This window comes from Enhydra lutris, unplaced genomic scaffold, assembly GCF_002288905.1.
Source record: "Enhydra lutris kenyoni isolate GAN:26980312 unplaced genomic scaffold, ASM228890v2 scaffoldscaffold2, whole genome shotgun sequence".
In the NCBI taxonomy this organism is placed as follows: domain Eukaryota; kingdom Metazoa; phylum Chordata; class Mammalia; order Carnivora; family Mustelidae; genus Enhydra; species Enhydra lutris.
Genome location: NW_019154086.1, coordinates 48,697,156 through 48,713,796, shown reverse-complemented (window position 1 = coordinate 48,713,796; position 16,641 = coordinate 48,697,156). Strand labels below are relative to the sequence as shown.

General features: G+C 39.8%; 1 protein-coding gene across 1 annotated transcript; it reads right to left on the bottom strand.

The window, feature by feature from the left end:
- Positions 1-8,357: 8,357 nt before the first annotated feature.
- LOC111149882 (cytochrome c oxidase copper chaperone) lies at positions 8,358-15,800 on the bottom strand. The gene is made up of 3 exons (XM_022507183.1): positions 15,609-15,800; positions 13,699-13,787; positions 8,358-8,519 (listed from the first exon to the last, which is right to left on the bottom strand). Exons 1-2 carry the CDS (start codon positions 15,713-15,715, stop codon positions 13,703-13,705), a joined length of 192 nt encoding a protein of 63 aa, XP_022362891.1. The 5' UTR covers positions 15,716-15,800; the 3' UTR covers positions 8,358-8,519; positions 13,699-13,702.
- Positions 15,801-16,641: the final 841 nt, after the last annotated feature.

The window sequence follows — 16,641 nt, the reverse complement described above, 5'->3', positions numbered from 1 at the left end:
CAGAATGAGGAGAGCTCAGCACGGGAGGCACACTTGTGTTCCATTTGGAATGCGTCTCTCTTGGCACCGGAAGAAAGGGTGACCCCAGATGGATACCATGTTTGGAATTGGAATCCAAGAGGTACTGGCAGTGAGAAAAAACAGGCCAGGCACAAAGGCAGGCTGGCAGAGCACTTAACTTATCTCCCCAGAGGACAAGACCTCAGAGCCAGGGAGGCAGGCAGGGGAGAACAAAGGAAAAGTGAGCCCAGAATTTACCACAACGCCTCAGTCAGGATACTGTTCAGGGTGCCTGTGGGGAGGGCTAGGGGCTCTCCTGAGGTAGGCGGACACATCAAAGCAGGAAAGTAGGGGACTATTATAAGAAAAAATCCTAACAGTGAGAACTGGAAAAACCCTCAGAGGCCTTTATTAGGTCACATTATAAACATCACTAGGCATTTTATTTGACAGCCATTAAACAAAAATGACTATGCAAAGCAGCTCTTTGAATTCTTTGAATTCTGACTTGCCCCTGCATGTCTGGATCTAGTAATAGTTTATACAATGGTAATACATTCCTCAGATCATCACCTTACCCATTATTTGTAAATTATAATAACTGTCACCTATTAAATACCTACCAAGTGCCAGACCTCTAGATACTTTACACATGTAATATTTAGTCACCACACAACCCTTCCAAATAAGTATTGTCCTCCTAGATCTGAAAGAAACTGAGGCTCATGGAGATAACAAGTTCCCATAGGCAGTAAGTGGTCCAGCCAGGATTTGATCCCAAGTCAGACCCACCACTGTGTGCCAAGTAGTTTGCACAGTAGGTGGAAATAGACTAGATCTATGACTCCCAACCCCACACACGCACCGCCCCCGCCGGAAATCTGATGATGTCCAAGGAACTTCTGGATGAACCTGGTCTATTTTGGGTCATCAAAAAATAAATCTGGAATATGCAAACATTAAGACATGTCCCTCTGGCTTCCAAATGACTCCTTGATTTTTTTCCCATGCTGCTAGTAAGTATTTATTATCAGTATTCCTACTGGGGGAGGGGTGTGTGTGGAGTTACTCAGTAACAATCTAGAACTATTTAAGTACTCAGTGCTTAGGGACTTTTATTATACTGCTGATAACCTAACTAAAAATAGTCAGAAATTAGAAATGGGCAAATATGCCAAGTAGTAGAAGTTTCAACTCAACAAATATTTACTGGGTGCTTACTATGAGCCAAGCACTTAGAGAAGCAGATTCCTAAGAGCTTTCACTCTAACAAGGGAAAGATACCTCAAAAAACAATGGCAATTCAGTGTGTGAAGCACAATGACTGAGTTAAGTTTAAGGAGAGGTGTCCACCTAGAAGGAAGGGTAGTGTACAGGAGGGAAGATGTAAGAGTTAATGCTGGATTTGAGGCATAGGCATTGAATGAACCACGTAGGTAGAGGGAGAAGAGAATTTCTAGTGGTGAGTACGGCAGGAGCATAATCACAGAGTTTTGAAAATGCATGACATGTTGAAGGAAGCCAGCTTTTTCTTTTTTCTTTTCTTTTCTTTTCTTTTTCTTTCTTTCTTTTCTTTTTTTTAAAAGATTTTCTTTCTTTCTTTCTAATTTCTTTCTTTTTTTTTTTTTAAAGATTTTATTTATTTATTTGTCAGAGAGAGAGAAAGAGAACGCAAGCTGGCGGAGTGACAGGCAGAGGCGTGAGAGAAGCAGTCTCCCCGCTGAGCAAGGAGCCCGCTGGATGCAGGATCCTAAGACCCTGGGATCATGACCTGAGGCGAAGGAAGCGGCTTAACCGACTGAGCCACCCAGGCGTCCATTTTTTCTTTTTTTTTTAAGATTTTGTTTATTTATTTGAGAGAGAGGAGGGGGAAGGAACAAGCAAGTGAGTAAGGGATGGGGTGCTGAGAGGGAGAAGCAGATTCCCTTTTGAGCAGGGAGCCCTAGGCGGGGCTCAATCCCAGGACCGTGAGATCAAGACCTGAGCCCAAGGCAGATGCTTAACCAACTGAACCACCCAAGTGCCCCCCCCCTTTTTTAAATTAAAATCAACTGACCAACAGATGTGTAATTTATTCCCTTCTTTCTAAAGTTGAGGGGGGAAAATCAGTGGTAAAGGAAAAGAGAGCAACTAGAGAAGGAAAGGCCCTGCCCACAGTCTTCCTCATGGCAATGATCTGGATGTCATTTGAGCAGTAGAGTTTGGGGATTTCCATATGCTGCTTTTATGTCACCTGCCTGCCTCCCAACCAACCCACTGACTTTAGCAAGCAGCAGCTGTTCATCCCTCCACCTTAGTCATGCACCCAGAGCTGCCAGAGTGGTGATTCCTGCCAGCTGTGAGCCAGGAAATCAGAAGCAGGAAAGAAGCAACGGAGGCTAGAATATCAAAGCAGGTCATCTTTCTCAGCAAGCCTGACCAATAGTCCCGCCCTGACCCATTAAAGAGACAGGCAGACCCGCTGTTATTCCCAGCCTCCCTTCTTTGTCAATCCACGTACATGCTCATCTGAGCATGCTGACATTTATCAAGTACTTATTGTTTCCTCATGTCATCCCATGGGATCTTTTTTTTTTTTTAAATGGAAGAAACAAACTCAGAGAGGTTAAGGAAGGTCACAGAGCTAGTATGTGAACTAAAGCTTAGGTCATTTAAATCGTATGTTCTCTGTGTTGTCCCACCTTGCCAGGTACCTTTGGGAGTTTATTGCTCGAGGGGATTTGACCCTGCTGCTGGGATATGTGTGTGTGTGTGTGTGTGGCATCATCAGTGTATAAACCTCACATGCTGCCTGCAGTGACAATGACATTGTTGCCTGAAGGATGGGACCTGTGATGGGAATACAACAGAGCCAAGTGGCAGCTTGTTTTTAAAACCACATTTGACAGGACAGCAAAAAAAAAAAAGTGTAAAAATGGTATGTTCTTTTTTTTTTTTTTAAGATTTTTATTTATTTGTTTGACAGACAGATCACAAGTATTCAGAGAGGCAGGAAGAGAGAGAGAGGAGGAAGCAGACTCCCCACTGAGCAGGGAGCCCGATTCGGGGCTCGATCCCAGGACCCTGGGACCATGACCTGAGCCGAAGGCAGAGGCTTTAACCCGCTGAGCCACCCAGGCGCCCATGGTATGTTCTTTTTTAAAAAATTAATTAATTTTAAGGTAATCTCTAGACCCAACATGACCCTGAGATCAAGAGTTGCATGCTCTACCAACTGAGCCGGCCAGATGCCCGAAAACATTGGGGGAGAATAAAAGGGAACAAATAGAAGTCACATCGTCACACCATTTGTTGAGTTGATTCAATTCAATAAGCATTTATTTAGGGCAAAGTATGTGCGGCAAGCACAGGGGATATACAGATGAGCAAGACAACTGTCACTTTCAAGGAACTATTGGTCTACCGAGGGAGACAGACCCAGAAATAATTGCAATCTAATTAAATAAATATATTTGGGGGTCAAAGGAAGCCCCGATCGGGAAGAAAAAATTCAGAAAAAAACATCACAGGGAAGGTGACATTTAAGCCAGTCTAAAAAGATGATGAGGTGTTCCCCAACTAGGAGGAGGGCATTCCAGGAAAGGAGAACAGAATGTGAAGTTAAGTCCAGAAGTAAAACAAAAATACACGACATATTCTGGTAATAGAGGACAGCCTACTGTGGGTGAATCAGGAGGAAAAGCAGGACACGAGGTAGGAAAGGCAGGTTGGGGCCAGATTATGAAGTCAGCTGGCTAACCTGCCTCTCCAAGGGATTCTGTGAACTACGGCTGGTCTGTGAGCTATTACTGGTCCATGATGAGATGAGGACAGAAACTGAGAGAATTGACATTTTTATAGCAATTTGACAAAGGGACTTACGGCCTTTTAATGCAATGAAGACTGGGCTTGTAGAGTATATGTGTTTTTTAAACTATATTTTTCCCAATTTCTGAGTAGTGATTATTAATCGGAAAAAAGTAAACCACATAGAGTTTGAAAAACACTGAGTTTGAGATTGATCCTTTCCTAATATCTATTAAAATAGAACAGAGGCATGATCTGAGCTTTGGACACATACTGCCAAGTTGACCTTAGGCAGACACTACTATTTGTCTGCCCTATAGCCATTCCCCATTTTTTCTTAGTTTATGGAACTGTGATTTTGCTTGGACAATATGTTAAGGAAGGTGAGCTTTCCCCTCAGTTGCCAGAGCCTAAAATAAGACTGGTCAAAGCCAAGCACAATATCCTATTCCCCTCAGTGGCAACTGCCTTACGAGTGGGCATGTGACTAACGGTATATAAGAGGAAGTGTATGTGGGGCTTCTGGGAAAAAAACTTCCTGACAGACAGTGCGAGGCCTGCTACTATCTTGGCCTGACCAGTGCAGTGCAGTAATGTAATGCTTGAAGCTACCATGAGATACGACATACCTAAGGAGGAGGAGGATAAAGAACTGAAAAATAGAGTAAGTCACACTTCTCCAAAGTTTTACTGAGCCACTGTCTTGGATCTGGAACTCTCAACCTTCAGACTTCATGACAGGATGTCAACCATATTTCTTGCTTAAGCACTGTAATTAGGCATTCTGGTACTTGCAGGTGAATGCTTCTGGAGTCAGATCTCCCTTGGGATCTCCAGAAGTTCTCTGAACATCTGCTGATTGTTTTATTCTATGAAAACTTAACATCAGCCAATTTATTGTGCTCTACTATGTTTCTCTCAAAAGTTTGAGTAAACTATGAGAGGAGATGCTCCTTTAAAACTCAATTTGGCCACTTAGGATGACTTAGTTGTTAAGTGAACAAGGTGGAAAATTGATTGCCTACTCAGTCTATTTATCCCTTCCTCCTTGTTACAGAATTCCAGTTTTGTGCTGATAACTATAATTACAAATGGATCCAAGGGTGGGGGGAAGGGGTCCTGTTTAAGCCAATCTGCATAAGGTGCTCTGTTCAGCAACTATTACTGGTCCATAAAAATACATATAACCTAATTTGTCTCAATCAGACTTTTAAAAAAAGGGATTTCATGTCTTGGGAATGCTTTCTCTCTTCTGCTGGACTTGAACAAGAAAGTACATGGTTTCATCAGTCCCGGAAGAAAGAGCTCTGAGATGAAAACAACTTGGATTCTTGGATAATATCATTGAACCTATGACATCATTGCATCTAGAGCTTGCCCTAACTCTGGATTTCCAGATATATGAGTTTCTCTTGGTGAGGATTTTCTATTACTTGCTTTCAAAATCACCATAATCGACAGAGATGGAACTACCAGCTAGCAGTTTTTGATAGCTAAAGGAAACCCTGGGTAGTCACACATGCACTTGTTTTAGGAAAGTATCTTGGAATATTCATCATAGTACTGAGTATTCAACTTTGTATGTTCACAGTTTATATACATATAGGTACTAGATTATAAGCTGAGAAGCTTAGAGTAAGACCGTATCTTACATCTTTGCTCACTTCTTAGCACATAATTAGGCATATATTATGTCCCGAGTAGATGTTGAGTCAAATAGCCTCTCATCTCCTTGAGTGCAAGATGTAGGTCTGATCTACACATGAATATTCAACACCTAGGGCAGTTACTTGCATAGAAAGGCCTTTACTAGATATGAATTGTATGAATAACTATGAATATGTGATGTTTATATTAGATATTTGGTACAGGAAAGAACATTCAGCTTGAACTCTACTGACCAAGACTCACACTCCAGGTCACCAGCTATTTGACCACAGTGACTTCCTTAAACCTCTCACCTGTAAAATGGGGATTATGGTTCTTCCAGCAGCCTCACATCAGACCAATGAAACATACAGTTATCCTAAAGTAGGCCTTACTTAGGGTCCTGGTCCTGTATTTTTTTTTAAGATTTTATTTATTTGAGAGAGAGAAAAAGAGGGTGTGAGCAGGGGGGAGGGGCAGAGTGAGGGGGAGAAGCAGACTCCTCACCAAGTAGGAAGACCAATGCGGCACTTGATTCCAGGACCCTGTGAGCATGACCTGGGCCAAAGGCAGATACTTAACCAACTGAGCCACCCAGGCATCCTCATGGTCCTATTCTTATCCACCTTTCAGTCAAATGTTTTAAGGTTAGACAAAAAGAAATGATTAGAAAGAATGGTGTGACTGTGTCTGTATTGTTTGGGAATTACTGTGAATATCAAGGGCTTAGCAAAGATGTATGTCAGAATGTGGTGGTCACCTATTAGGAAGTGAACTTTTTCATTTTTCAAATTACTGTGGTAACATTTCTTACTATTACTAGTATCAAAATGTTATGCATAATTTTTGGGAAGGCTTAAGCACTAGGGAAGGGGGGCAGAGAGGGTCTTATGAGATGTATTTTTAACTATGGCAGACGTTAAGAAGGCGCTTTGGTTCCTCTACATATGTGAACATATCAAACTGGCAAAGCCTGAAAAAACTAACCTTGCTAAGAGCTTAGGGAAATAGACACCCCCCAGATACAAAGGTGCAATGGGTAATCCCCCTCTAGAGATCAGTCTGGCAATACTCATCCAAAGCCTTGAAAACATGCATAGCCTCTGGCCCATCCTTAGCTAAGTGATTAGTAAGGGATCTGTAAAGAAATTCCTATGGAAACTTCCAGTGTAGTGTTATTATGAAGTGCCCCCCCTCCCAAAAATAATAAAGTATATACATGCAGAAAGGGATGAATGGCAAAGTCACCAAAAAGTCATCCTATTGTACACTGGTAGGATTTCAGGTGATTTCTTCCTTTCTTCCTTATATGTTTCCATAAAACCAACCACCAAAAAAATCAGAAATAATTTAGGCGTCAGGTATATGTCCTGTTTAAGACCGATACTCAATTCCACAAATGGTATCTGACATATAGCAAGCATTCTACAAAGCACTTTGTTGAATGAATGATGGTACAAACAATAGGGAATTGGTTAAATTATAGTAAGCTCAGAATGGAGTCATACATATGAGGACTATAATCACAGCTGGTAAAATACATCAAGGGGGAAAAGTAATATTATGATTTCATTAAAAATATATAGCATAGAAAAATGACCTCATTTATTATTTTAAAACATGTATAAATACATAAGAAAAGTTTGGAACAGCACACAGCAAAAATTAACACTGGGTGGTAAGTTTATAAATTTTTTTCACCCTTTTTTGTAGTTCATGGCATATTCAAGCAGAATCTGGATGACCATCTGCCAAGGACTGGGTGTTTGGTGGGAAGTTGATTTTTATCTGTCTTAGTCCAAGATTCTATTCTTCACCTAGAAGAATACTCTGAAAGCTATAAAATACCTCCTGAACGTATTATATCCAAACAAATATTCAGGGGAAATATGAGTATAAAATCAAAGAATTAGAGAATATTAATCAACACTAAATGCTAGATACTATGCCAAATCCATAGTATATACACCATTTTAAGTAGTAGTCACAATCCTGTACAGTAAGTATTACTCTATCCTTGCTTTTTTTCTTTCAGATGAAAAAAAGACTGAAAGAGGTTGTGACTTGTTGAACCTAAGTCTGTCATATTTCAAAGCCACGCTGTTAATTAACTAGAAGGAATCCTAAGAAAAAACTTAATTCAGCTCCTTTATTTTATAGAAGAGGCAATTTTCCCATCACAGAATGACGAATGGACACCACACATTCTCTTATGTTCTTCAGTATTTTTTGTTGAGATTTGAAACTCAATTTACTTCAGGCAGAATACAACCTTGTTTCATTAGCCCATAAGCAGCTAACAGGACCATGGGGTTGCTATAGTAAGCAAACCCCACTCTATGTTCTACCCCAGGTATCACTCTGTAGCAGAGCACTGAGCTATTTCATGGTGACTTATCTGTCCTTGTCCAGCCTCTGGTCTGGGCCAGCTTCTAATCAATAAGAGATAATTATCTGGCCAGAAGGCATTAAACTAAGGATACTAGTTTATCTTAAAATGCAACCAGACATCTACAGATTAATTATGCCATACAGTTAAGATCTTCCAAGCCAAGGCACCTAAATGTGGTCCAAAATCTAAATAAATAACTTACCCCAAAGAGAGAACTAGTGAAGAGTAACAATAATGATATAAAATATTAAGAATGAAAGCTTGTCCAGTTCTTGCCTTTAAGTAAATTAAAAATAAAAAACAAAAACACTGAATGAGATGATATGGCTACCATTCCCATTCTCAACTCAGTTATTTCCTTACTTCTATGCACTTTATTTTGGAGATTTCTCTGAGTGAGATCAGTACCTGCTTTCTCCTTACAACAAATATCTAGAGTTCCCAGAATGACACAACAGAAGAAAATACTATTTTAAGATTTTTTTAATACTATATCCTTAAAGAAAAATAAATAAATGCCATGTAAGGATGTGAGGAACACAAAAAGAAACACACCTTAAGATTTCTGACCAGAGATATTTCCTTTTTTTAATAAATTATAAATACTTTTTCCATTTATCAAAGTTCCTCAAAGAATTCTCACAACTACTGAATCTTCTTCATTCTTCAGGAATTATTCATTCACAGAGTAAACCTACAAAAAAAATTTTATATTAGAAAATTAGATTTCAAACATCATGCCAGACCTAGGGATTTAGGGAATTAAGACCACTGGAAATGAATCTCACCCAAGTATATTAATTCTAAACTGTGGTTTAGAATAAAAACCTACAGTTTTAAACTCTAGTTTTGTCTAACTAAAAAACCATCACCAAAACTGTTCGATCCAGTACATTTTTTAATCTTCAGAAGTCTTTGTTAAAAACTATATATATTTACTTAATAAAAAATATCTTCCCAAAAAGGCTAGGGCAGTTCATTTTTACAGATATTCAAGAGAAGAGATTTGCAAAGCCCTCCTTGCTGATTCAAGTATGTTTGGCAAAGATCCACAAAGTGGAAGGCAGAAAGTCAGCTCTGTATCCAAGACACTTCCTGTGTAAAGTTACTCACTTTGACCCCAGGGGAAAAAAATGAAATCCATTTAGAAATCAAAAAAGGAAAGTAGTAGAGGATAGGGTTGCTGGTTTAAGTCAATCAGTACCAGGCTTCTCTCGAGACCGAGACCTACCCCCACCCCCAGTCTCTAACTCGGAAGACAGAGAACAATGCTTAAAATGGTAAGTCATTTGGGCTAGCCAACTCTTCAGGCCCAATGAAAGTGCTTCTTCATTTAGCTATTAATCCCTGCAAGTGGTTTAAGAAAAGATAAACCTCACCAACAATACAAACATCTGAACTCTCTTTTCTAAAAGGCTCAAAGGAAGAATACACTTAAGGAAAGGATTGAGCAGGAACGTAAGCAGAAATGAAGCCACCCCACACTGTAAGCGACAGCAATCCATACCACTGTTACTTCTTCTGCCACTAACTATGTATCAGGAGGGGCTACTCCTGAAAGCCTCTGGATGTAAAACTCTTGGTTATATATGTGGATGTAAAGTTCTTGACAGAAGAAACCCTGTCTTTCTCATGCCAGCATTTTCTAGTATTTAACAATAAAGATCTATTGAATGAATAAAAGTTTGAAGAGCAAGAAATGACACTTTTTCTGGATTTTCTTGGGATCATATTTTCATACATAATTAGGTGTGTGTATGTGAAATCAGCATATTTTAACCAACTATTAAGTTCTATTAAACAGTAAATAGAGTATCCTCACTGCTCAGTCCTTCTCCTTTCATTTTCTTTCAACAATTTTAGCCCCTAGACTGAGTTCTCAAGGTTCCTTCTGACTCCTAAAGTCAGAAAGATACTAGCTGCCATTTCCTCTTTACATTTTTAAGCAGGTTCTCGGTTTCTCTAGTTTCTCTTGCAGTTAAAAAAAAAAAAGTCATAAGACAGAAAAAAGTGTCTAGAGTCACTACCATCATACACCTATTTTTCCCTAGGAGTAGTTTTCAAGTCTCTTCCTTTGCTATTATTAAATCTTTAGGTAGTTTATATTTAGCAGTATCTCTGCTACTTCTTCAGCTTAACCCAACAGTTCTTAAAGGGTATACATGAGTTAAAGGGTACACAGGAGTTTCTGATTCAACAGGAAGCGATCAAGGCCTAGGGCATGTGAATTTTGGGAAACAATCCTCAGGTGATTACAAAGTACACCTCTGGCTGAATGTAGCCTACTTTTATATTAAGTCCCAATGTGCTAAATTAAAGGTACAATAAGACCTATCTTATTTATGATCTAACACTAAAATCTACAAAAAGTTTTTGAATTAAGTAACTTTTGCGATCATTACTGGGAAGATCTAGGTTTGCAAAAGTGTTTTTCCTTTACAGCTATCCTCAGAAAAATGTGATCTAACAGTCTAAGGCATATCCATTTAGTTAGGTTTATCTTATGACAATGTAGACAGTCGTATTGGATTTTACAGCCAATGACCTGGTTATTGATACACACACACACCCCCTTACGCATTTTAACAATAGGTCTTTCCCTTTTTTAAGTTTTTTAAATATTTATTTATTTGAGAAACAGAGTGAGAGAGAGAGAGAGAGAGAGACAGAGTGTGCGCACACGCACAGGCTGGAGGAGGGGCATCGGGAGAGGGAGAAGCCGGCCTCCTGCTGGACAGGGAGCCCAATGTGGGGCTTGATCCCAGGCTCTGGGATCATGACCTGAGCTGAAGACAGCCATCAAACTGACTGAGCCACCCAAGCACCCCAACAATAGGTCTTTCTAATTTGCATTCATAATAAAGTTTCAGGATTGAAGATCAAGACTATGTGCAGTCCTAAAAATGAGTATGTTGGCAATAAGATCTCATTAAATGCAAGGAATAAAGTGTAAAGCATCTGTGTTTTGGAGAACCTAAAAGACCTAAACTCTAGTTTTAATTCCACCAGCTATCCATTCGTCACCTGAACAAGTTTTTTTTTTACTTCACTGTTCATCCATTTCCCAAAGGGGGTTAGAGAAACAGGACACCTGGGACCAAAGGAGATCCAAACACCTGTTCTTTTTTCCAAAAGCACTATCATGCTGTAAATGAAAACATGACATCTGAATTCAAAGAAAGGCCCTATGTGGATTCAGATTGTTTCTCTCATAACCGGGATCCAAAAATATGTAATCAGGTCATATATTCAACGGACCTCAACTGAATGTCTGCTATCCACAATTCCCAAGACATAGATTATCCCATTCTGGTTTCTCTTAAATAGTTGACAAATCCTATTCATACACCTGTCATTTAATCATCACAATGACTCTGTTACATAAACTAAGGTCCAGAAAGTGACAGACTTGCCCAAGACCACATAGTTAAACATCAGGTCTTGTAAGTCCAAAGTTTCCCCATTTTCTTCTACACACAAACGAAGTACATAAGAATCACTCTCACTCTCTGTCCCAATAATATAAAGAAAACTAGGATATCTTTGAGTCCTTGTGAATTTATGATAATTATCATATCAGTTGTAGCATCTCTGTGGTCCATGTGAAGTCCAAGAGAAGCTTCTGTTGCTCCTAAAATTAGCATTTTTAAAAATCACCTTTTTTTTTTATCAAGACAGGCTTGGCACTAACCAGCAGGAAGAGAGTTAGATTATGAACAAGGAAACCATGTATAAATGTTAAGATTCTAGGTCTTTAAAAATAATCAAAAGGTATACTTAACTTAAAGAACACCCCCTGACATATATCCCCAAACTTACTTATTTTACAAAATGATTCACCATGGGATTTAAAGAAAGCTAAAAGCCATTTAAGTATGTCATGTACACAAAGAATACCATATATAAAATCCACCATACCATATATAAAATCACGAAATGTATTATGGTTCTCTTTTTATAAATTAAAAAAATGAAACCCAGGGAGGATTAGTGTCTTGATGGATGTTAAATGTAGCTGATGTAAAATACATGCTAAACTAGACGTCAGGAGAACCAAAATTAAAGCCTCAAGACTTTCATCCTAGACTGTTCTCCACTACATAGTGATACTTCTTATCAGCTTGGAACAGGTTCCTTGTCCATCCTTTTTTATAGCTCCATGAGGAAGACTAGCCATATGTGAAATTCTAAAGAGGCAGAAGCGAGGTGAAAGGGAAAGAAACCAGGCTTTCTATTACTGTTACACTGGTATGTGACTTTGGCTTTATCTCTCAGCTATTATTAAGTTAAAAGCAGTGGTGTTGTGTGGATGTTGGGGGGTGGGAGGGGTAGGCAAAAAGCAAAGGAAGGAGAACTCACTTTGGGAGGTCTTAGTTCCTCATTTATTTATTTATTTATTTATTTAACAAACCTCTACTGAGAACCTACTACGTGCCAGCCATGGTTACAGGTCCTAGGGATATGACAGTGAGTAAAGCAAAAAATTCTTACTTTCTCAGAGTTTATATTCTACTTGAAGTAAAGCAAAGCAGATAATAAGTAAATATCTAATATGCAAGCAGTGATGTTAAGAATAGGGTAGCCACTAGCTGAATGTGGTTATTCAAATTAAAATTAAACTAAATATTCAGTTCTTCCGTTTTACTAGTCACATTTCAAGGGCTCAATAGCCACATATGGCTCCACATATAGCATAGTGGAGAGTGAAGGTACAGAATATTTTCATTATCACAGGAAGTTCTATAGGACAGTGCTGGGATAGTGATGGGAAGGGATGTTATTTCAGATGGAGTGTTGAGGCAAAGATTCTCTAAGAAGGAGGCTTTTTTTTTTTTCTTTAAAGATTTTATTGATTTATAGAGAAAGAGAAAGAGAGAGAGAGAAAGCACAAGAAGGGGGAGGGGCAGAGAGAGAAGGAGAAGCAGACTCCCCACTAAGCAGGGAGCCCAATACAGGGCTCAATCCCAGGACTCCAGGATCATGACCTGAGCTGAAGGCAGACACTTAACAGACTGAGCCACCCAGGTGCCTCATAAGGAGACTTTTGAACATAGACCTGACCGGAAGGAATTAAGGTGCTATCTGAAGAAAGAGCTTCCAAACAAAAGATCATTTATTTATGGTATTGTTGTGTAATTTAAGGTCCCTTTTAGCATTAAAATTTGGATTCAGAGTTCTTAAAAAAAAAAAAAAAAATGGTCTGGGGCACCTGGGTGGCTCAGTCCGTTAAGCTTCTGCCTTTGGCTCAGGTCATATCCCGGAGTCCTGGGTTTGAGCCCTACATCGGGCTCTCTGCTCAGAGAGGAAACTGCTTCAACCTCTCCATCTGCCTACCTGTATGCTCTCTCTTTCTCTCCCTTTCTGTGTGACAAATGAATGAGTGAATGAATAAATAAATAAATATCTCAAAAGAAAAAAAAAGGTCTGAGGTTGTAGTATTATTGGAAGCCTGGTACAAAAAAGTAGTGATAATTCCTTTTTCTTTTGCAGAAAGCAATGCTTCTATGTACTACTTACTCCCTACTTAAAAGCCCCTACTAAAGACCCAAAACATCAGAAATGAGAAATAAAGAATATTTTCCTTTTAGTTCCTTTAAGTCAGACAACTGATTATTTTGGACTTCCTACACTATTATTCCTTCTGACTCTAAAGGCTTTTATCAAACCCTTTTGTGAAAGATCCACTGAATACCTCTCAATTTATTAACATCATTTACTCCCTATACTAGAAACTGAAAATTATTTTTAAGTGATATTTAAGCATCTTAGCCAGGTGAACTACCTTTTGAACAGAATGTTGCCCAAATGCTAAATCTATAAAGCACAAATCTGAAGCAGTAAGTCTATGTATTATCAGAAAGAATCTTGCTCACCATCTCATATCTTAAATCCCAGGGCTCTCATGCATTCCTTGTGGGCCTCGATTAGGTGTCCACAGTGTTCTTCTCCTTTCTCAATGATGCTATAAAACAAATTGTACTTGTTATCTAACAAAGCAGGCATTAAACATGTTAGTAGTAAGCAAGCATGCAGGATAGTGATGGGGAGTGAGGCAGAACATGGGTCTGATGGAATGTAGCTGGGGTTAAAAAAAAAAAAAAGCTACTACACCAAATGGCTTTGTTTTTATTGGCTCTTGTGATACTTCCATGCCCATAAAGATGTTTCACAGATAACTAGTTTTTAGGGAGAATCTAATTAGAAGAAATAATTATGCTTAATATTGCCTCTAGTTCATATCCAAGGAACAACACAGTTCTCTAATGAAATAAACCATCTGAATACAATATCTACTTTAAACGAAGGACAGAGAGAAGAACTTAATTTTTTGCCTAGTACAGAGGAATTAAATTTTTTATTCTGCCCTACATTCAAATAGACCTAAATAAATCTTCTTATCACAATACACCCCAGAACATTCAAACAGCAAGATCTGGCAGCCAACAGCATCCTGATGAGCCTCCCTCATGATGATCAAAAAACTTTTTATTTGTAAAATTCACAAAGTAAAACCTAGGACCACACAGCTTTATTTCTAGGGCCTGAAAATGTAATTTTAGCAAAGACCAAGTTAAGCCAAGTTCAATTATTAAAAAAAAAAATGACTACTAACTCCAGGTATATGGGCATAGTGGTCTGAAACAACACAAAAACAATTTGAAGGTTAAGTTCTCCTTCTTTAAAGATCCAAATCCTATACATCCTTCAAACAGCTCAAGGGCTGCCTGCAAATGAATAAATGCTCGGGGTAGAGCTCCCTATGAAGGTAATAGCTAGCAAGGCACTTGTGTGGCTTGAATCATTAACCCTTACAGTAATCCTAGATAGAGGTGGATATTTTTATTAAGCCCATTTCGCACAATTTGCTCTAAGTCACATAGCGGTGGACCAGGATTCAAACCTTGACTCTGGATCCCAGGCTCTTAATCATGAAAGCATACTATCTTTAGATTCAATAAGCACTTACCAGATTGTAGTCTTTCAATTCACCTTTCACAGTATTATTTGCGAAATACTGAGTATTAATAAAAAGCACTAAGCTCCTACAATTATTAACCCCACTATGCCACTTTTTATTATTTTTATAGGAGGACAAAAAGGGGCTGGAGGGAGGGGTGTACATTCACATTTTCTGAGGATCCCCCTAATGAGACTTGCTCCACAACACAGACTGTATAAAATTAGTACAAACAAAACCTTTTGTGCGTTGATAGTAATTTAGGTGTACTATTCTAAACACTGTCACCAACGTCATAGTCTGATCTTTAATTCATTTACCCAAAGAGCGGGGAGAGGTAGGGGGAACTCTTCAGTACTTTAAGAAATGTACCGTGTCCTACTGTGCCAAAACTTTACCAGAACTTTTACTCTTTGATCTTGCCAAATTTTCTATCACAGCCCATACCACGTGGTAACAGCAATCTTAGTATACGTCTCCATTAATTTTAAGCTCCTTTAAATCAAGTAGCATCTATATTTCTATGTCTTTAGTAGACCTAAGGCAGTGCTTGACACATAACAGATACTCAAAAACCCCTTGCAGTAAAGGATGACTAAGTGAAGCGAGCCTGGTTCAGTCTGACCTCTCTCTTAACCTTTCATCCATGTTTCCGGTCTGGGCTATGGGCTCAATCGTGGCAGCTGATCCATACCCTACAGGGCCCTCTTAACTCTGAAGAGCGCAGCACGGCGCAACTACGAGCCCAGGGCCAGGCAGGGCACGAAGACACCGAAAGGCGGCGCGCGGGGCCTGCCCGCCGCCCCTCCCCGCTGGCACACTGACCAAGCATCGCGGGCCTTCTTAGTCTCCGGACAGGCGCAGCAGGGCTTCAGCGGCTTTTTCTCCTGTGAGTCAGACGGGGCAGGGCTTGCGGCGGTCAGACCTGGCATCTTTGAAGCCTAAAGCAGCAGCTAGCACCGCCAACCTACACTCTCCCAGGCTTGGCTAACGCCGATTCGCCTGCAGTCACTTCCGGCAGTGGGTCTACAAGGGACAGGAAGTCCCGCCTCTCTCAGACAGGGAGGGGAAACTGGCGCCTACGCGGGAGAGGCTAAATGAAGGTATTAAAGCGAGGCGCCTCTTCCGCCCAGGCGTAGAGAGGCGGAGTGAAAGCTCAAAGTTTGTCAATCATTTGGGAAGGCTCGAAAAGGAAGAGCGGAGTAAGTTAACTCATACTTCATAACCTCTCCGCCCAACAGTGGAAAATCAAAGCCGAGGAAGGTGAAATGACTTGTCCACGCTCAACAAGAGAAACCACTAACGAGAGCCAGTCCCCCCCCTCCCCCAAGTAACGTATTAGTTCCGCGGGTTTCCTGCTGTTGTATTATCTGCCCTCTCCTCCCCTGCTGTTGTATAATCCGTCCTCCTCTCTCTTCCCATCCCCACCTCCACCTCCGTCTTTTTCTGATTTAGTTAAAAGTGTTCAGCAAAGACATTTGGACAATGCAATCCACAAGTGTGGGGAAGAAAATTCTAATACTCATACGGTACCCCATACACGTTAAATTATTAATGAATTGGTGTTTATAGCTGCCTTTCTGAGTTGATTTCAGTATGAATTGTTCACTCATAGGGCGAATATACCAGTTAAAACATTTGAAAAAGGACTTTTCCTTGGTTCTCGAATTCGATTAGATATATGTGAACTGGCGCCTACTATGCTTTTTGTTTTTTCCTCTGCAGAGAGTTGTTGGAGAAAGGGAGTGAACTTATTTTTTAAAGCGGGGCTTCTAGGCATTGTTCAAGTAGCTGCCCAGTGATTGATGTTTTGGGTAATCAAACTTTCAGTATCACCTAACCAAGGTTTGTTGCTGTA